The sequence below is a fragment of the Cylas formicarius genome, unplaced genomic scaffold (assembly GCF_029955315.1).
Source record: "Cylas formicarius isolate icCylForm1 unplaced genomic scaffold, icCylForm1.1 PGA_scaffold_12__32_contigs__length_19106922, whole genome shotgun sequence".
Lineage (NCBI taxonomy): Eukaryota > Metazoa > Arthropoda > Insecta > Coleoptera > Brentidae > Cylas > Cylas formicarius.
The window spans coordinates 5,347,399-5,370,499 of NW_026844225.1; the positions used below are offsets into that span (position 1 = coordinate 5,347,399).

A 23,101-nucleotide genomic window follows, 5' to 3' on the forward strand; every position below is an offset into this window, starting at 1 on the left:
CATTAAAAATTTGACGGAAATAATCCTGAAAAGCAATTTCTTTCAAATGGAATCACCCTATTTTTATAATCTTATCATATTTCGCATTTAAAAAAGTGGTAAATTTCTTTAAGGTTTTCTAAGGCCTATGGAGTTCTGTTTAACATAATAAAATGGTTATTTTTCCACATTTTTGGTACTATACGAGGTGTGTTCAAAAAGTAAGGTGACTGTTAAGTTTTATAAAAAAAGTATTTGTCTATTCATCAATTTGTTGTACGCTTCAAAGTAATCCTCCCCAGATATAATACACTTGTGCCAACGTTTTTTCCAATCCATGAACACAATTCTGGTAAACACTTTCTGGCATAGCTTTCAGTTCTTCCAGCGATCTTCAGATTTGGGAACAAAAAAAAGGAATGATTGTGGTTTTCTTTTTGGCCAAAAAGTTAGACACAAGCAACCATGAATGAGCATGTGCATTATAGTGATGCAAAATAAATGAATTATTTTCCCAAATGTTTTCTTCGTGCTTTTCGCAAGCCGCGCATAACTTCAAGGTAAAACTCTTTATTGACACTACGACTCTGATTTACTGCGACATGATAATCAAAGAAAACAGGAAAACCTTAACATTTGATCGAACTTGTGCTTTTTTCGGTTTTGGCGGTTCAGGGTTCTTCCATTGGGACGACTGGGTTTTCTACCCATGATTTGTCACCAGTTATTACCTTTATGAGCATATAAGGATCATCATTGACTTCGTTTAACAGGTCTTGAGAGATACTCCTTGGACGGTCCTTTTGTTCAAAATTAAGCAGTTTCGGAACTAATTTTGCTGCTAGACGTTTCATGCCTAAAACTTCTGAAAAAATAGCATGGTACGAGTCAATAGAGTTGCCGACGTATTCAGATACTTCTCTAATAGTGATTCGACGATTTTTCAACACCATTCGTTTCACTTCTTTAACGCTTTCATCAGTTATTGACTTGCTGGTGCCTCCAGAGCGAAGTTCGTCATCGGAGTCTTCTCGGCCATCTTGAAACAGCTTGTACCTCTTATAAAGATTTTTTTTGCTCAGAGAGATTACGATATGCTGTTGGCAACATTTCAAGCGTTTTGCAGCACTGTATTCCATTTTTTACACAAAATTTTATGCAAATTCTTTGTTTCTTTTTTTTGACAGCAGAAAATCGCTGAGCGCACAAAACACGTCTACCGCTTCTGTCTCACAAAAAAAAGTAAACATGCAAACTGCCTGAATTTGTGACATTCGTTAAGGTAAGTGGTCAGAAACGGCACCAAAGATTGGTATCGTAATTTCCGGTTGTAAACTCCACATTTTTCTGAAATTGCCTATATATGGAAAGCAAATTGACAATTGTGAATTAACAAGAATATTTTTGACAGTTCACTACGAAAATTTGCCTTTTCTATTTTTACATTTTTGACATTGCATGCCCTTACCTATGATTTTGTTTTAGATAATCCATAGAACACTGGCGGCCATGTTGGCCAGTACCATTTCTGTAGCTATTTTGGCCGTTTTTAATGCCAGGCCGACTCTCCACGAAATAGTATCTTGGATGGATGTAGAAACGCTAATACTTCTTTTTTCCATGATGATTTTGGTAACAATTTTTAGCGAGACAGGGATATTTGACTACGTTGCTTTTTGGGCTTACAAGGTAACATTTTCTTGTCTAAAATGAGCAACGATTGAGTTAAGTAAACGATCGAAACTTGGAAAAAATTATATATATATTTATATATATATATATATATATATATATATATATATATATATATATATATATATATATATATATATATATATATATATATATATATATATATATATATATATATATATATATATATATATATATATATATATATATATATATATATATATATATATATATATATATATATATATATATATATATATATTCTCACGTATTGATTCACGGATGGAAAAATATGATGACACTATATTCCGGGATATCATCCGTTCGCTCGTTGAACTCCGACTGGAATCCTGCATCCGACTGGAATCCTGCAAATCCTGCATCCGACTGGAATCCTGCAGACGTTTCGCCAAAATCTCACTTGGCATCTTCAATGCTCGCGCTCCGAAAACACTTCGAACTTCGAAGTGTTTTCGGAGCGCGAGCATTGAAGATGCCAAGTGAGATTTTGGCGAAACGTCTGCAGGATTCCAGTCGGATGCAGGATTTGCAGGATTCCAGTCGGATGCAGGATTCCAGTCGGAGTTCAACGAGCGAACGGATGATATCCCGGAATATAGTGTCATCATATATATATATATATATATATATATATATATATATATATATATATATATATATATATATATATATATATATATATATATATATATATATATATATATATATATATATATATATATATATATATATATATATTCTCACGTATTGATTCACGGATGGAAAAATGTGATGACACTATATTCCGGGATATCATCCGTTCGCTCGTTGAACTCCGACTGGAATCCTGCATCCGACTGGAATCCTGCAAATCTTGCATCCGACTGGAATCCTGCAGACGTTTCGCCAAAATCTCACTTGGCATCTTCAATGCTCGCGCTCCGGGTGTTCGAAGTGTTTTCGGAGCGCGAGCATTGAAGATGCCAAGTGAGATTTTGGCGAAACGTCTGCAGGATTCCAGTCGGATGCAGGATTCCAGTCGGAGTTCAACGAGCGAACGGATGATATCCCGGAATATAGTGGAATATATATATATATATATATATATATATATATATATATATATATATATATATATATATATATATATATATATATATATATATATATATATATATATATATATATATATATATATATATATATATATATATATATATATATATATATATATATATATATATATATATATATATATATATATATATATATATATATATATATATATATATATATATATATATATATATATATATATATATATATATATATATATATATATATATATATATATATATATATATATATATATATATATATATATATATATATATATATATATATATATATATATATATATATATATTATTACGCACGCCAATGATCCCTGGGCAAAACTTTGGCTTTAGGCTTTCTAATAATTTCTAGCAATTATTAAAAAAACAATATATATATATATATATATATATATATATATATATATATATATATATATATATATATTCGATACCAAAAATGTTCAATGGAGTTCAGATCTGGCAGTTGGGATGGCTATTCAAGTACGTTTTTCTCTCCAAGCCATTCTTTCACTAACTTACATAACAATGGATCCTTTGTACATTTCGATATCTCTTGAATGATTTGCCCTCTCTCAGATCGAGAAAAACATCCCGGATTATTAGGTTTCCTCCTCCATTTTGGTACTTTTCCCTTAATATACTTCTTGCCTTTCTATTATTCTTCTAGAGAAGTCATTTGATAACAGCAACTCTTCCTCATAAACTTGCTTTGATCAATTAATTTATCCTGCAAGTAATTTTACGGCGTCGTTCGGACTTTTATTTTTTTATATATATTTTCGTTACAGCACTTTCATAAATATTTAAAAGCTTTGCAATTACCGACTTTTTTCGCATTGTAAATCAATCTACAAATTTTTGTTGACGAAAAGTAACGGCGACTGGGCGTATAAATAAATATTTCTAGAAGATGTTTGCACTGTAAAAACAAGAAAGAATAATTTAGAACACAAATTATAAAACGTTTCCTTACTTATTAAACATGATAAAAAGGTGACGTCTCTTAATGTTTGGAAACTAAAAAAACGTGAATAAATTAGTAATAATAATTTACATACTTTTTTCCACCACTATATAGGGTGTCCCACGTCATAGTTTATGAGGAAAGTATTGAAAATAGAGAATAACCGGTAGTCAGAGTTATGGATGCCGCAGAAACTATATAATAATAAAATAGAGGGGTTTATTTTTAAATAGTCTTTAAAATTTCAAATGCTTGTAGCTCAGTAAAAATTGCGAGTATATGTGCATTAGACGTTTTTAGCATGAAATCACCCCAGCAATACACTACCATGTTATTCTTGAGTTTTTAAGCCTTCTATTCCTGCCTTTTTTTGTGAATCATTTTTGCAGTTTTAAGTATTATTATCTTTAACCATGCATTTCTTGGGTGCTGTGCTGCCCCTTGACAGTCTGCCTTTAACTTCCACTAGAGCTTGTCGTGTTTGTTGAAAATGTCCACCAATTAATTTGTATTGGTGGCATATCCAGTTGTACCCCTAGTTAATTTAAGAGCAGTCAAAGTGTCATTTTTGGGTTGAAACCCCAGTTCATCTGCACCTTCCAAGTGCATTTGTTGGCAACGACAGATGTTATACAATAATGTTGTAAAATGTAGTATATTTGAGGATGCTTTTTATTTTCAGAAAACTCGTGGTAAATTATGGCCATTGATCAACATGCTGGCTGGTCTTGTGATGGTATTGTCGTGTGTTACGGATAACGTTACTACTGCTCTCCTTATAACTCCTGCTACAATCAAGTAAGTCACAGATCACAAATAATATAAAAATACATTCATAACTTTTTCTTGCATTTTTGTACTTTTTATTTATTAAATAACGGCGTTATCAATTTAAAAAACGAAAAATTATACTTTTTTGACACTAACGCACTGAAAAACATCAATACTTATATTAACTTTAGGAAAAAAATATAATCTTTCCATTTTCCAATGTATAATATGTGTTGACAGGCATTTTAGTATAACACAATAAAGTAATTAAAAAATTAAAATTTATCAGAACCATTCTCCGAGGTAGATAAATAGATTTTTAGCACTTCTAAATACAAAAAGGTATACAACTAAAAAATAAACAAATAAATAGGTATGAACACGCACTATTTAATAGTGGTCCCTATCAAGAATCATATAATATTTTTTTCTTTTGTTTCTATTTCTCTACAGAATAAGAATTCTGTAGTTAAACTTCCCAGCTCGAAGCAAATTCGAAGAGGAAGTGTGATATCTACGATTATCTGAGTGTAGTGAGTTTTATCCTCATTTATTGTTGCTGGACACCACTGATTGGCATGTTCTTTTGGCAACTCTTTAAGAGTTTCTGTATCTTCAACAGTATTCTTGTTTCATTGCTAGAAACTTAGAAAACGGTGATTTTTTCAGATTGTGCGAGATAATAAAAGTAAATCCCGTTCCAATACTGACCATCACCGTTATATTTGGTAACATCGGAGGTGCTATAACCCCAATAGGAGATCCTCCCAATGTTGTTATTGCGTCAAATAAAGAAGTGGTTAAGTCCGTTAAGTATTGAATCTTTAATTTAAAATATCGGTAAAAATATTAAAATACTATCTAGGGTATCAATTTTGGGGTATTCAGCCTTCACATGGGATTCGGAGTGCTGCTGGCAATGGTTGTGGTGTACGTTCAACTCAGATTTGTCACATATCGGAAACTTAATTGCTTCGACTATAAGGAGTCGATCCAAGTTCAAGGTATGTTAACCCCTAATACAATACCATACTACCATACTATAATGAAACGCAAGTTATTGACAAGTGTTGCAGTTTTTACTTATAGTAATTCTAGTGATTTGTTGACGTAGAGCGGTTGGTAATATTTCCCGGTCACAGCTGGATATTTTGCTTTTTTAATACTATATCAACTGCCGTGGAAATAAAATAAATAACAATCAAGTTTTTTATTTTTCGATAATTCCAAAAGTGGATGCCACATTTAAGATCCATGAAAATAGAACCTGTCCATATAGCTCGAAAACAATGCACGATAGCGCTTTCCAGATTTGCACCATTGATTTTGCTCTATAAAAAAGCTACCTTAGTTGTACCATCCAAAGTTAAACATACGAACATGTAGATACCACATTTACGTTCTATAGAGATTTTTTTGAATTACCTAAAAACGGACTTAAAAGGCAATTTTATAACCTTTATTTTTTAGTTTTTTTATGGATGCTATATTGAATAATTTTTATGCCACTAAATAGGCCGCACTTCATATTAAGAACTTTCATAAACGTTATTTTATTTATTTATTTTACTTATAATTTGTTCGTTAAAGTTAATGACAATAGTATATTATGCTACAAGTACGGTAAACGGAATTTGAGTCATGAGTTTATTTGACACGAGCGGAGCGAGTGTTTGATAAACGAGTGACTTAAAAAGTTTACGGAACGTGTTGCATACTATACTTTTTCTACGACCGTTAGTTTTTGGGTACATTTTCGCAAAAAACACGAATACATTCAACGACATGATCGCCAGAACTGACAAACGTCAAAATTCAGGGGGTAGGAAATGTCTCCGACAACATCCGATTGCTCCCGAACCGTGCGGTAAAATCCCGGAAATGTCCGTGGGAGTGGCTCGGATCCGTGGGAAACGAAACTGACATGGTAAAGTGACGGTTACCGCACGCTAAATCGGTGTGTAATAAGGTATTTTACAGACGGGAGTAGAAAAAAGCTATTACTACCCACATACAACTATATTATAATTAGGTTTATTTAATTAAGTACAAAACCAAATCTTGTCTAAGATGTTGAAGATGTTTCATACTCGCTATAGACTTAAGTTCTGTACTTTTTAGTAAGAACGGTCTGGCCTATCATTTGTGATTGTTAAAAATACCAGCATACTAATGCCCTCTCTATATTCAAGGTTATCTCCGGTTAATTTTGTGTTAAATTTTATTTTGACATTTCTAACAGAATACGAAAATAAAAAACTAATCGTTTTCCAAGACCTTAAAGTAATATGTACGAATCAAGTCAGAAAACTCAGAGATTCCCAAAATGTTGTGCAGTAACAAATATCACAATCACAAATATACCTGAACACAAGGAAAATACTACTATTTACAAAACTTCTGGATTCCTCCTGCGTCGCTTTTCGTTGAATTGCACTTGCTGACGTTTCGGCAATCATCCTGTTGGCTTCTTCATAGCTTAACTGAAACTCTTACACATTCACATTCTATTTTGTTCATGCTTACATATTGTTTGAGGGAGGAGGAACTAAATGAGGAGCATGAACATCGTCTCGGATGGCTGATTCACATATTAGTGAAAAGTAAGATTTCTATAGATTCTCCGAGTTTTCATTTGTAGAAGAATTAATTACATGCAAGAATTTTAGTTTTATCGAATAAAATTTGATATCCGGTTTTGTTATTGTGTTCGGCAACTGCTGATGTGTTTATTTGTAGTCTTAAGGCTCTATCATGTTCTTTGAGCCTAGTTCATATTTTTCGTCCCGTCTCTTAAATGAATTCTTCGCCGTATATGCATAGAATGCTGTAAACTCCTGGTATCTCAAATTGAATTTTGTCTTCGGTTTTGACGTTATATTTCTTAAAAATTTTATATATGTGGTCGGTGATGTTTTGAATATAAGGAAGGACAACAGTGGCAAGTGTGGGGTTGCATTGTCTTCGGAAGGTTATCTCTCTCTCTTTAGTCCATTTCCCTAAGTATTGTGCCATTCCTTTATATTCTGAGCCATGATTATGGTTTCATGAAGGCCATGGCCGACAAGATCCTTGGTTTGATCTATCCATCTTTTGGGTGACCTTCCGCGCGGCCGTCTTCCTTCTACCTTTCCTTCGACTATTAGTAGTTGCAGCGAGTCCGTTCTTCTTGCAATATGGCCAATGAATGTTAGAAAGCTTCGATTTATCGTTTTTGACAGATTTAGTTCAGTAATTAGTTCTTGAGGAACGGACTCATTTGTACGGTGGGCCGTCCAGGGTATCCATAACAGCCGTCTGTACGCCCATATTTCAAAGGCATCTATCCGCCTTGCATCGCTCTTCTTGATCGTCCAGGTTTCAACTCCATAAGTTGCAATCGGGAACACAAGTGAACTCAACAATCTTAGTTTGGTGTTTTTAGTGATGACTGTATCTCTCCAGATCTTACTTAACTTAGTTGCGGGTGTTCGAGCTAGTGCAATTCTTCGCTTTATTTCACCTTCACATGCACCGCTATTGTTAATTAAGGATCCCAAGTACAGGTACTTATTCACCACATTGAACCCATCTATGTTTTTTACGTGGGGTTGGTTCTGGTTTTGTCGGTCTACAATCAGAACATTAGTTTTGGTGGGATTTAATTTCAATCAAAATTTTGCACTAGTTTCCTGGAGACGCTGCATAATAAATTCAATTTCTTCTACACTAGATGTTATGATTAGTGTGTCGTCGGTATATCTCAGATTATTGACTTTTCTCCCCCCTACAGAAATGCCACCCTGCCAGTTTTCCAGAATGTCCCGCATTATGTATTCGGTGTATATTTTGAACAGTAAGGGCGAGAGAACACTTCCCTGTCTGACACCCTTCATCGCTTGAAACCTGTTTGATATGACACCGTTGATTCTTACCAGACCGTAATTATGTTCATAGAGCTGTCGGATAAGTATTATGAAGTGGTCAGGGACCCCCATTTCTTTGAGTATTTGCCACAATTTTGGCCATTTTACCAAGTCGAAGGCCTTGGAGTAATCGACAAAACAGAGGTACATTGTTATGTTAAATTCACTAGCTTTCTCAATTAGTTGTCGTACGTTTCCTATTTGTTCTCTCGTACCCTTACCCGGCACAAAGCCGGTTTGTTCTTCTGCAATCTGGGGTAGTAGAAATGATCTACGTTTGTTATTAATGATCTGTAGGAGAATTTTGAGAATTGAGAGTGTATTTTCTGATGGAACGCTAAATATCTCTAATGTGGAAATTGTTAGAGACAAAAGCAGATGTATGGTGTTCAGTAACACGGGCTAGTTTTATGCCATTGTAAACAACTTTAAGGTATTAAGGTATCAGTATTAGATATTGAGAGATTTTTGGACAAGTGGTATATCTGGCTTTGACGTTTTATTTCTTAAGGAAGGACAACAGTGGCGTGTGTTGGGTCTTAAATATCGGAGTTCATATTATCATGAAAGTCCCAACTTTTTGATGTCGATTCTGGCCAAGATTTTGAACCACTTCCATCCTCTAAAAATACCACTTTTCTAAATTTTGATATCTAATTTTCACTAATTTTTTTTGGACAGCGCTTTTATTAAATTTGATAATTATTCAACTCTAATAATATCCAAAGCACTAAGTCTTTTTTAAGATTCTTCCAAAACTGAGAGAGTTGAATTGGTTTTTGATCTATATAAATTATAAACCACATTCCGAACTTCCATTTTCAGATTGTCCTTTAAATCTTTGTCTTAAGCTTTGTTCCTATACACTTTCCAGTCTACTTCTATTTATATTATGTTTTTTTCATGCACAGTCTTTAAACTGATTCTCAGTGCTTTCCTTACTATTTTGTGGACATATATTGACGATATTCTCCTTTCTCTTTCCTTTTTAAATTTTTTATTTAATTTAATTAATTTTTTTATTATTCATATTGCTTCATATAGAAAGCTATACGCACAATTCACGGGTCAAGACTCTGGCACATTGTCGCCCTATCTTCAAAAGGCTAAAAAATCATGACACTTCCTAGTCTGTTCATTTACAGTGCACTAAACCACGTCCATGAAAATATACATGCTTTTGAAAGACATTCTGACAGACATGCACACAACACCAGACATGGATTTTTTCTATTGTTTATACGATTTATTTATCCAGAACCACAATTTGTCAGCGTTAATCTTTTGTACTACTGTTGTAAAGACTTTTTATGTAAAAAATGGCTAAATAAATCTATCTATCTATCTATCTGCCTCTTAAAATTGCTAACATCTCACAACTTTTTAATACCATTAAAATTATAAGGTTGACCTTTTTTTATGTGAAGATCGTATGCCTCTGTCATATTTATCTTACGCATGTTTTTATAGTGTACAATTTAACGAGAAAAACAAACGTGAAAATGAAAAATGTTATATATTACTCAAAATTAATTGTATATAGAAAAAAATCTGAGTATGGCACTGAATTTTCCATAAAAAGCGAAGAACAAACGATCTTTTTATTTTTCTTATAACCTTTAGAATAACCAAGATAAGGGAGGTGTTCAAAAATGCCAAGTTTCCAACAACATCCCCTATATCAAAAATCAAAAGGGTTTACTAATAATAATAATAATAATAATAAAATAATAATAACTGAGAGGCCCCAGAAAAATGGACATCCGGTGCACTTGATTCCAACTCAATTTTATTTTTTATGTAGTGCATCATCATATTTGACTCTGCCTACGTTTATGTTGCATAGACTCGTATAGATTATTTGAAAGATTTGAATTCTTTTGAATGTTTTTTGGTGTAAGATCTTAAAAGAGGCATAGCGGTTTTGCAACGGACGGCAGCATCGGTGAGCAGTTACAGCAAAGATGAGGAAGCGGTCAAAGAAAATCTTCTCAGGAAAACTGTTAAGCTCCAAGGAATGTTGAGAGACACGAACACACAACCGACTGTAAACAGAGAGGAGCGGGAAGCAATTACTTTGGAAACTTTGGAAAGACAGGTACATGGCAGCCCCATTTTTCAGCATCTGATGAAAATTTTGAAAAAAAAACTTAGAGACACAAGCTGTTTCGAGGATTCGTTTTTACTTTTAAAATATTATATTATTATATATACACGCTGTTTGTATGTTCGTGGGCAAGTAACACCTTTCTTATTTTGAATAGAACGCCCTGTAGATTAAATACTTTTTGATTTTTTTTTCTGAAAATCACAGATGTATTTCGTATATATGTTCTGCCTTTGTCTATTACACCCTGGTATCGTACACTCGACAGAGATAGCACCAATTATCGGGTACAGTAGTTTCAAGTCGGGTGGTTCTGCTTCTCTTCTGAACTCGGCTTGAACTGGTGCTCGGCTGGCTTGTCGCTGCTTTATATGCCGACTGGTTTGTGCTGGTTGGCTGCGCACGCGTACGGCTCCTTGTAGGGCGTTATCGTTGTCTGGGCGACGAGGTGGAACGGGAGTTGGGGCTGCTCTCTTTCTTGTTGTTGGTTTTATAACCGGTTTCCAAGCTGTTGGTAATCGTTGCGTATCGTCTCTTGTGTTTAGGTTAATTTGGTGTTTTTCTATTTCGATAGCTTCCCTGACTATTCTTTTATATTTGTGTTCTTCTCTGGCAATTGTCCTCGAGTTGTCAAAGTCTATTGTGTGTCCAGTATTGGACCAGCGTTGCGGTGTTCCTCTCTTCGTACCTGTATCCTCCTGTTTGTCTGGCCAATGTAGCTCTTGTCACAGTCCTTGTAGGGTATTTCATACACTCCTTGGTCCTAGAGTGGAATTTTTGTTTTTGCTGATGGAATTACATTGGCAATTATCTTGTCTGAATTGAAGATGGTTGCTATTTTGTTTTTCTTAAGGACTCTGCTTATTTTGTCTGTTGTTCCTTTGACATAAGGCAGGAGAGCATTGGCTATAGGTTTGTTTTCTTCTTCTTTTTCTTGAGTTTTAGTGGGCCGTGGTCTTAGAGCTTTCTTTATATTGTACTCGGAGAAGCCATTCTGTCTCAAGGCCGCCTGTACAGCTTTTGTTTCTTCCTCTTTGTGGTCCTCGTCTGCCAGTGCTTCTGATCTTGCGATCAAAGTTTTGATCACTGATTGTAATTGTGCCGGGTGGTGATGTGAATTGGCGTTCAGGTAACGGTTGGTGTGAAACGTTGTCAGCAGAGGACTACCTCCACTTGGAGCCAGCCAGACCAGACGCGGAGTAAAACCCGGAAGAATTTACAATATATATATATATATATATATATATATATATATATATATATATATATATATATATATATATATATACTTATACTTCAACAGCTGTTGTTGCGCCTTAAATGACTATCTGATCAATGCAAGACAGCCGTCAACATCCGATCACGATTATATTACATGGAAGTAAGAGAAACAGACTTGGCATTTATTAGTTTAACTGGTACGCCCACAGAAATCCATTCATGCATTTTCTATGTAATAATAAATCAGAGTGTTCCTTAATGATATGCGAATATTTAAGTAGGTGAATCTAAGGGGTGTTTTTTTTCGATGCATAGAACTTTAAGTTGCAATAAAACAACGATGAATTATTCGATTGACATGAATTTTATTTATCCGAAAGATAATCTTGGGGCATTACATTTTAAATATGATTTCTGGCATATGATCGCCACGGCCGGCGCGGATGTAGTCCAATCCGGAAGTACAATTTTCGATGACTTTTTACAAAATTTGTCGCCGTATATCGGCAATAACACGGCGAATGTTGTCTTCCAAATGATCAAGCATTTGTGGCTTATCCACATAGACCAATGACTTTACATAGCCTCACAGAAAGTAGTCTAGCGGTGTTAAATCACAAAATCTTGGAGGCCAATTCGCAGGTCCAAAACGTGAAATTAGGCGGTCACCAAACATGTCTTTCAATAAATCGATTGTGGCACGAGTTGTGTGACATGTTGCGCCGTCTTGTTGAAACCACATTTCCTGGACATCATGGTTAATCAAGGCTCTATACCGATCACCATTGACTGTAACGTTCTGGCCATCATCGTTGTTGAAGAAGTACGGACCAATGATTCCACCAGCCCATAAAGCGCACCGAACAGTCAGTTTTTCTGGATGTAACGGTGTCTCGACATACACTTGAGGATTAGCTTCGCTCCAAATGCTGCAGTTTTGTTTGTTGACGTAGCCATTCAACTAGAAGTGCGCTTCATCGCTAAACAAAATTCGCTTATGAAAATCGGGAACAATGGCAATCTCGTTTTGGGCCCATTCGATGAATCTACGCCTTACTTGATGATCGTTTGGCTTCAATTCTTGCACGAGTTGGATTTTGTAAGCACGTAAACCAAGATCCTTCCGCAAAATCTTCCATTAAGTGGATGGACACAGATCCAATTTCTGTGCTCGATGGCGGATGGACTCATTCGGGTCTTCCTCAATGCTACGCTCTACAACAGCAATAGCTTCTTCTGTACGCATCGTACGGTGTCTCTGGGGATGCGAGTTATCAATAAGAGTAAATGTGGTGCGAAAACGTTCCATGGTTAATCGAATTAACTGCTCTGATGGACGAGTTTGTCAACGATAAAATGGACGTAGTGCGCGATACGTATTCCGCAAAGAAATATTATTTTCGAAATAAAATTGCACTATTTGCAAGCTTTGTTGAGGCGTGAGTCTATTCATGATGAATTGCCAAACCAAACTGAGAATAAGTCACTTGACGGCTATTAAATCGGTGGCCATCTTGAACAGTAAGGCCAACTTAAAGTTCTATGCATCGAAAAAAAAAACACCTATTACATGCTAAAATTATGATAATTTGTCAAATAAGTTATTGTCCTAACTAACTAACTAAACTAACCAAAACTCTGTCCATGCAATAAAACAAAAATTAAAGCAATTGAACTGAGGTGGCTTTTACTTGATGAAAATCCATTTAACAAAATAAATAAGAACTGAAAGTTCAGATTTTCACGAAATTATGTATCACGTGACAATTTTTTCGACAACAATATTTACAAACTACCTGCTACTATATATATATATATATATATATATATATATATATATATATATATATATATATATATATATATATATATATATAGATTGCCATTGTTCCCGATTTTCATAAGCGAATTTTGTTTAGCGATGAAGCGCACTTCTAGTTGAATGGCTACGTCAACAAACAAAACTGCAGCATTTGGAGCGAAGCTAATCCTCAAGTGTATGTCGAGACACCGTTACATCCAGAAAAACTGACTGTTTGGTGCGCTTTATGGGCTGGTGGAGTCATTGGTCCGTACTTCTTCAACAATGATGATGGCCAGAACGTTACAGTCAATGGTGATCGGTATAGAGCTATGATTAACCATGATGTCCAGGAGATGTGGTTTCAACAAGACTGCGCAACATGTCACACAGCTCGTGCCACAATCGATTTATTGAAAGACATGTTTGGTGACCGCCTAATTTCACGTTTTGGACCTGTGAATTGACCTCCAAGATTTTGTGATTTAACACCGCTAGACTACTTTCTGTGGGGCTATGTAAAGTCATTGGTCTATGCGGATAAGCCACAAATGCTTGACCATTTGGAAGACAACATTCGCCGTGTTATTGCCGATATACGGCCACAAATGTTGGAAAAAGTCATCGAAAATTGGACGTCCGGATTGGACTACATCCGCGCCAGCCGTGGCGGTCATATGCCAGAAATCATATTTAAAATGTAATGACCCAAGATTATCTTTCGGATAAATAAAATTCATGTCAATCGAATATCCATCGTTGTTTTATTGCAACTTAAAGTTCTATGCATCGAAAAAAAAAACACCCCTTAGATTCACCTACTTAAATATTCGCATATCATTAAGGAACACTCTGATTTATTATTACATAGAAAATACATGAATGGATCTCTGTGGGCGTACTAGTTAAACTAATAAATGCCAAGTCTGTCTCTCTTACTCCCACGTAATATAATCGTGATCGGATGTTGACGGCTGTCTTGCATTGATCAGATAGTCATTTAAGGCGGAACAACAGCTGTTGAAGTATAAGTGGCAGCAAGATGAGCAGTCTATTTTATTCATTTTAAAGCCGACTATGCCAACACAATTCCTACCGACTGTAATATCCTATACCTAAGTTTTATATATACAGTGTGTCCCACTATGTACACCCTTGTGAAATCTTTGTTTATGGTTCGATTTTGACAATTTTGTTTTCGTTGCATAGGTCTCTGAAAAATGCACTAAAACCTTGTTTTGCTTATTTTTCTTCTTCTTCTCGTGTCCTGTGCATATATATACCCACGTTGGCGATCGTGGTATAATTAGTTTAGGGATTGAGAACTTGGCGTGTGTGTGCGGTCCAGGGAATACTTACGAGCCTACGCAATGTCCACATTTCAAATGTTTCTATGCGGTTCAGTGTCCGTATTTTTAGGGACCATGTCTCTGCTCCATGTAGCAATATAAGCCACACGTAGCACTGTATTACTCGAAGACGAAATGCCAGTGGTAGAGAACGTGCAGGAAGGAGGTTATTTATTTTAAAAAATGTATTCGCCTGCCCATTCCGTATACTTACTTTTTCATCGCAGCAGTTATTGCCATGACTTTTGTTTTGGATGTGTAAATTTCGAGCCCAAACTCTTTACCTATTTGGCTAATTCTGTCCAGAGTGTGTTGAAGGTCCTCACGAGATTTTTTCGAGAAGCTGTATCGTCTGAATACCGAATAATGTCAGTTGGAGTTCCATTAGTTTTGATTCCTCTATTATCTCCTTGCCGAGCCAATTGAAAAATCTTTTCTAGGTATATATTGAACAAGATTGGTACCAAAATGCATCTCTGGCGGACTCATTTGATTATTGCCTCATGGCCAACTGAGACTATTTAAGAGAGAAGAGAGAAGTACTATTAGGGATTTAAAAAAAATGAATTGACTATGAATTCTTATTCAGTTGCACTTAGAACCCAACTATATTAATTTCTATAATGTTTCAATACAGGGTATTTGAAATATCGTTTACGCCCCGCTTAAGGCTTTGTAAAATCTTTGAATACGGTTAGATTTTTAACTTTTTTTTGTCGGATAAATCTCTCAAAAACGCTCTAAAACTTTATGTTTCTTATTACATCAACGGGGACTAATTTTTATGTCAAATATCGAGAAGGGCTTTTAGGGATTTCTTCGAGAATCAAGTGTCAACAAATTCTTATTCAAGACTACATAAAACCTAACGATACTAATTTCCATGAAGTTCGCTTTAGAATGTTTGTTTATGGGTAAATTTTGATAATTTTTTTTTGCTGGATAGATCTCACTAAATAGAAATGAAACAGTGTTTTCGTATAGCATAGACTAAAGTCTAACTACCTAAAACTAACCAACACAGTTTCTTGAGGCGGAAAATCGAAAAATACTTTTAGGGATTTTTACAAATCGAAAATGACAACAGACGCGTGTTTAGAACTACCTAAAAGTAACTAGACCAATGATCAAAGTTTTTAATGTTTAAAAAAAATAAATAGTAAATATTTAAAAAATAATGATAGAAAAGACTTTTTAAGGACCTTTTTTTAGTATCGTTTTAAAATAACAGCATTAACAAATCTTAGTATTCTAAAGATATAATGTAAACAAAATTAAAATATATATTAGCGAGCGAATTTGACTGTCGAATATTCACATTTCCATGGCAGTTGGTTTTACAAAGGAAACAGTATGCTGACGTCAATTTTGATATTTCTGTTATTTTAATTATTAGTTGACAATTAAAATCCTTTTACAGCGTTGTAAAGTCTGTTTAGTTCATAACTAATCCTCTCTAATCAGTGAAATATATCCAACAAAAAAGAGTGATCAAAATTGAACCACAAACAAGCATGTTACAGGAGTAATGCTTAAGCGAGGCGCCCGCAATATTTCGAGCACCCTGTATTCGAGCTTCATGGAAATTAGTATCGTTCATACCTTATTCTTAAAGAAATCCCTCATGACATCAAAAATTAGTCCCAGTTCATGAGTTCAGGTTGATGTAATAAGAAACATAAGGTTTCAGTGGATTTTTGAGAGATCTATCCAACAAAAAAAAATTATCAAAATCAAACCGTAATCAAAGATTTTACAACGATGTACAGTCTTAAGCGGGGCGCAAGCGATATTTCAAACACCCTGTATTGAAACATTATAAAAATTAGTATACTTGGGTTCAAAGTACTCCTGAATGATAATTCGTTACCATTTTTTTTTTGAATACCTAATAGTATCTTTTGCTAAATAGTCTCAGTTGGCCAGGACTTTAAGTTGAAGCAATAGGCAAAACAAGGCAAAACAATGCATTTATCAGAGACGTATCCAACAAAAAAAAAATCAAAATCGAAGCATAAACAAGGATTTTACAAGGATGTACAGTTCTTAAGTGGGACACACTGAATATGGAATTTTATGTTAAAAGTGGCGTTTTGCAGGTCTAAATATATATCTATCGATTTCTCCAACTGCAAACTGTTCTTATATATTGGTTGTTTGTGTTGATATTTTAAAAATAGATAAATTTAAAAGAAAAGTAAATCGTTAGAACTTTTTTTGTCATGGAATGCCCCCCTTTTATGAATTTATCGTATTTTACATTGTACAAAATAGTAACTTTGTATAAGCACTAGAGAAACACCAATATTTTGGCTTGCTAACTTAGTCACTTTTTATTGTTGTGGTTCATTTATTATATAAAAAAATGTTCTCTACTCCATAAAACGTGTTTTTAAAAACTAAATAATTAATGGGAAAAATACTGATATGGAATAAACAAATTAAAAAGACAGTTTATTATTTACAACATTCAGAAATAAATATATAAAAATGATTATTTGTATAAAAATATGTATTTTTTATATCATGTAATAATTTTTTAACACGGTGTTAAAAATTTTTTTGAAGTTTCTATTGTGGCTTTTGAATATTTTTCATAAATAAATTTGTTCCGTTTTTAGAAATTAAATAAATTTGAAAAAGTTTATGTTAATAAAAAAAGCTAATTTTATTTAATACAAAGTCAACCTCGTTTTAAATGCTAAACATGATAAAATTATTGAAATGGCGTGTTTCCATTTGAAAATCATGATTTTGAAAGATGTTTTCATTGAAATTATTAATGTTTGTTTTTAGCCACCTTACATTTATTTATTTTCAAAATATTAAGACACACACACACACACACACACACACACACACCGTTTTTTTTAATAACACACCCTGTTTTTTGTTTTAATTTTCGGATTCTAGGAAAGACACTAACTCAATTTTGTTCTCTCTCTTACTGTCTTTGAAATAAAAATTTTCATGAGTTTTGCGGTCATTTCGAAGAAAGCTTCGCCATAGAGAAAATAAATTCCTCAAAATCTCAATTTCATTTAATTTTAGCTTCTTTCCTTCTATTTCGCATCCGGTTTAGTTATAATAATATAATTAAATCTAATAAAGTAGGACTTTTAAAATTGTTACCCTTCACAAAGAAGGCTTTCAAGCTTGACTGAAAGAAATCTTCTAACCTGATTGATGAATAATTGAGTTTCGAAAAAGGGCAATATAGTTGGAAAAAACTAAAATTAAATGAAAATGGGATTTATTATGTTCATGTTTCTAGAATTCCTGTAGAAAATCTTCTTTTTAAAACTCCTTGTACATTCCTTCTAAATGATATGCCAGGAATGAATGCATTAGTCCTTCTTTTAACTGTCTGCAAAAGTTTTCATTTGTGTTCAATAAAGCACGCAACTATTAAGATTTCTTCAAGGGTCCAAATTGCTTAAAAATATTTTTTTTATCGATAACAGTATGGCATAAGTATAGGGAAACCTCAACAAAATCTACTTTATTTCTTTAATGGAATCTAAAAATTAATGAAAGAATGAATGAATGAATGAATATTCAGGGAATGTTATTTAAACTTAATGTCTTACATCACCCTGTATAATTTGAAGTAAATCCGTAGATTAGACCTGCAAACGTCACTTTTGACATAAAATGCAAAATATGTCAAAACCGGTAAGACTAGCTATATCTAGGTTGATATATATGAAATATGTCTAGTAATTTATAACTATAAACAGCATTTTAAAAGTGTAAGTATTTTTTTTATTTAAACGGCCCACCGCGTATATTATTCATTTTTGTAATATAGTAAGTAATAGCATATTTTTTTTAGCATTGCATCAAAAATAAGTCCCTATTAATTAAATCGGGGGTGGTGTTATCTTTGGTGATAGGAGTTCTGTTATTGCACAGTATACCAGCTTTAAGTAAGTCAAGGTTAAATACAGGGTGACCGGAAAGTATCTTCTAATCTCTCGGGAGAGCAGATGATATCAAAAATATCACTATTAGCTTCATTTTCGTATTGTTGCTAACGGAGATGTCCAACTAGGAAATGATAACCTGAACATATAAGTGTAGGTTGCTTACTTGGAGTCACCCTGTAAATTCAAAATGCGATGCTACCGTTAGGAGCAATAATTTGGTTTTCCATGTATGGCATGGTCACTTGATTATGGGATGACACCTTATCTTAGAACCTGTACAAAATACCATAAAAAATTAAATACAAAAATTCTTTGGCTTCACTTGTGCGTGTAAACTATTTTATTCTTATATATACAGGATGTTTTAATTTTCTTTGTTAAGTAATAACGTTAATATTAAAAAAAACGATTTATTGCATGCAATTATCAACAAATTTAAATGCATTACCTTATGATATGTCTGTTTTACCTGCAGTGATAAGAAGCTAACTTATCACTAACCTAAATAAATAATTGTTTTTTCTTTCGAAAACGAAGCAAGATACGAAAACAATTTAAAAGACCGAAGAGTTGCATTTTTAGTTGCCTAATATTGCCAAAAATATTCAATAAGGCGCCTTAAGGAACGCCACTGCATTTCATAATTTAATTAATCCTAAATGATCCTCTTGTCACAAAAAACAAAATTTCAACAAAATCGTTCTAGGGATACATATATTGATTTGACCCAGGAAAGTAGATACCTGCTGGTTTGTTGACGTTGTAACAATAAAGACCGAAGATGCCGATATTGACTTTAGTTTATAGAATTTATGGAAGTTATCAACTTAAAAACCCTCGTTCTTGGTCCAATAGTAGTTATTCTTCTTGACTTTAAAGAAATTCCATTCAAAGTCGGCTTGAGACATATTCTAACTAAAATGGCATCAAAATTGCAGATATCAGCCTAAAACTTCCGTTTTTGTTCCAAATAGTTACCTTTTCTTGGCAATTTCGATCAAATTCCAGTCAAAATCGGTATCTTCGGCACTTACTGATACGAAAATATCACCAAATCATATTTGAGGTTGATTTACCTTATAGAACGGTATATTGGTCTGTTTAAATACATTAAAAATGAATAAATACAGGGTGATCACAAATTAACAATAAAAAATTAAAAGGCAAAATCGTCAAGTCATTTTCTGAAATGTAACTTTATGGTACATAAAAAGAACGGTAAAAATGTTGGGAAAACAACAATTTAGCACTACAGAAATTACACTTTTTAGTGTCGCTTCACAGTTTTCTATAAATGATTTTGGGTAATATCTAAAAAGGGGAAACATTTTTTGAAACCCATTTTGATATTTGCTGAAAAATATGAATTTGGATATTTTTCAGCAAATGTTTTAGATATTAACCAAAATGTTAAGATTTATAAAAAAATGTCATGCGACAATTAATAAAAAGTGTAATTTCTGTGGTGCCAAAGTGTTTTTTTTTTTTTCATTTATGTTACCTTCTTAGTCAATTAATAGGGGTATGCAATTTACAATTTACAATTTATTAAAAGCGTTTTGTTGCTAAGATTTCGAAATTTATAACCTTTCCAACTAGGCAACCTTATCGTTAGTTATCAGTTTTAACGAATTTTTTATTTAAATTTAAATTGTTCAGGTGACTATTTGATCACCGCGAATTTATTAATTTTAAAAATATTAACACAGGCTACCTTTCTATAAGGAAATCAACCCATATATATCACCAAGGCTTTCAGACGGAGAAATCCATAGTAATATTTACACCTGCAAACTGTAAGGGGAATTAAAAAATGCGTTAATATACAAGGGCCCCTAGTTACTTTTGGAGGTTCTGAGAGCGTCATCCCATAATAATAAACTGTCCACCCGATACATTTCTAAGAGATTGGTAGATACATAACGGAAAAGTGTGTGTGGACTCATTATATCTACTGGGTGGCACAAAAGTGGCTTTGACTTTAAGTTAAGTTTTATGTCTTTTTCTCTATTGATTCTAGGACAGTTTGTTGTTAATGGTTCGTATTTGTACTAAGGAATTGTCTCTATCCAAACATATTTTCTTTAAATAAAGAGAAAAATACTTTTGTTCCACCCAATACGATGCCTAGAAATCTCACAGAACATGTATTTCAGGCAGACTGGGAATGGGATGGACCTCGCTACTGGGTTGCATATTGCTTTTGCTTCTTTATCACGATGAAGATATGGAGGGCATTCTGGCAAGAGTGGAATGGTCCACTTTGTTGTTTTTCGCATCTTTGTTCATCCTTATGGAGGTTTGACAATATTTACCAAACTCATCGTTATTATGTAGAAATAATTTAGTTTAGAGTAGAATTGAATTACAGCAACCGATTAATAAGAGGTAGGAAACACGTGGAGTAATGAGATTAATACCGTGAAATAGTCAAAATTACACACGTTCACATTGGTTATCCCAATTTGCAATATGGTGCTTTTTCCCATTTCTTTTAAGTTCATTCGTTAAAAAGAGAAACTGCAAATTTGAACTTTACAAGCAATGTTGTGGCCACAGATTTAGAATGAACCAACAGGAATTTCTTAACAGTAAGAGATAGCTGATCGCTTCAATGGACTTCAAACAAAAGAATGTAGAAACTAATCTTTTTCAGAATTATTTTGAATTATTTTAATTATTATTTAAATATTTGCATATTTTTTAGGACTTTTTAGATAAAATTGCAAATAAAGTTAGTTAATCACCACTAATCTATAATAATAATAATTATAACAATACTTTTATTGTTACAACCATGAACATTATATATTATTAAACTAAGCAAATAAAGATGCTTGAAATAATGGTTAGTATTAGGCATTGCCAGGGAAGCCATCTAGTAAGTCTAAATACTGTTCAGGCGTTAATTTAAACCGGAAAATTTTATATAATAATATATTTAATTTTTTTTTTGCTCCAAAAGTAGGTACGCACAATTTTTATTAACTTGTTAGGTTTTTAAGGATAGAAAAGGGAAGAGGTTGATGGCAAAGAAAAGTTCACATGAATTGCAATAGTTTAATATTACTAAGATCGTAGCAAGTGTTTTTGGAGAACATTTCTAAACGTTGAATTATGCTGATTAATATTAAAATTATCTGTGTAGTATCATGTTAAAATTAATTTTGATAATAGTGAACGTTTTTTGAAACTTACAAAGCTCTTCATGAGAGTCGTTTCGTAGCTACACCCTTTCACAACGAATAAAAATACTTTAAAAAAGGAAGCAAAAAAAAAGAACTAAAAAACAAATCGTGCTTACCAGCTTATGCATCTACTTTTTGTAGATAATTTTTATATTAAACTTGGCATTAAGGAAACCCTAGAATATAATGACAAATATAAAAAAAGAACATACCGATTACTAACTGTCGCTACTACTAACTAAAGCAGTACGTGATAAATATAAGTTTGCGTAATAACAAGTGCCCCTGTAAATTTGCAAGAACTGCACGAATTGTGAAACAATTTAATGAATTACGTTACATGTTACAAAACTTTGCAATATATTGCAAAAAACACTACACTGCGTACATACATACAAACACTTAGAGAGTAATAAGTCACTCCCAAAAGAAGAATGAAAAAATTTAATTTATTTTATATTTTTAATTTTACTAACATTAAGTCGCTTTGCTTTACCTTGTTTTACTAGAAAATTATGCTTCAAATATGGGTAATGGGTAATGTATTCAAAAATAGATAAATAAAATAAAAAAAAAATTAAAGGAAATAAATAATTACAAATTTATATTTTCCGTAGGAAACATTGCTAAACGATATTTTCAATGATCCAAATGATCAATGAAAAGTTCCAAGTAATTTCATAGAAAATGTACCTGTTTATTTTTTTTGTGAAATTTAAAGAAACAGACTGTCCCAAAATGTTATCTTTTAAAGAGAGAGAATAGAAGCTCAATTATTTATGCAAAACCCGGGCCCTCCACAACATTTTTGAAGCACCCTAATATAATTTCTATTAAACAAATAAAATTTAACCCTTTTATGGCTACTTTAACATGTTTCATTGCTTCCTGGAAAATGTGGTAGGTATAGTAAAATTATTTTAAATATATATCATTCACAACATTTATTTTTACGTTAACATTGTTTATAAAATTACATTAACGTGTTATAAAAGTTATTATATAAAATATTTTTATGTTGAAATTAATTAAAAATAGAGCTTTCCGCATAAAAAT

General features: G+C 33.1%; 1 protein-coding gene across 4 annotated transcripts in view; it reads left to right on the forward strand.

Moving 5' to 3' along the window:
• The window catches only part of LOC132695624 (P protein), a 55,582-nt gene that overhangs the window by 10,713 nt on the left and 21,768 nt on the right, over positions 1-23,101 (forward strand). For all 4 annotated transcript variants that reach the window (XM_060659978.1, XM_060659981.1, XM_060659979.1 and 1 more), the window contains exons 6-12: positions 1,465-1,668; positions 4,457-4,572; positions 5,215-5,353; positions 5,411-5,549; positions 10,352-10,548; positions 18,764-18,857; positions 21,014-21,156. In XM_060659978.1, the coding sequence (XP_060515961.1) occupies positions 1,465-1,668; positions 4,457-4,572; positions 5,215-5,353; positions 5,411-5,549; positions 10,352-10,548; positions 18,764-18,857; positions 21,014-21,156 (1,032 nt within the window). The remainder of the gene's footprint in view (positions 1-1,464; positions 1,669-4,456; positions 4,573-5,214; positions 5,354-5,410; positions 5,550-10,351; positions 10,549-18,763; positions 18,858-21,013; positions 21,157-23,101) is intronic.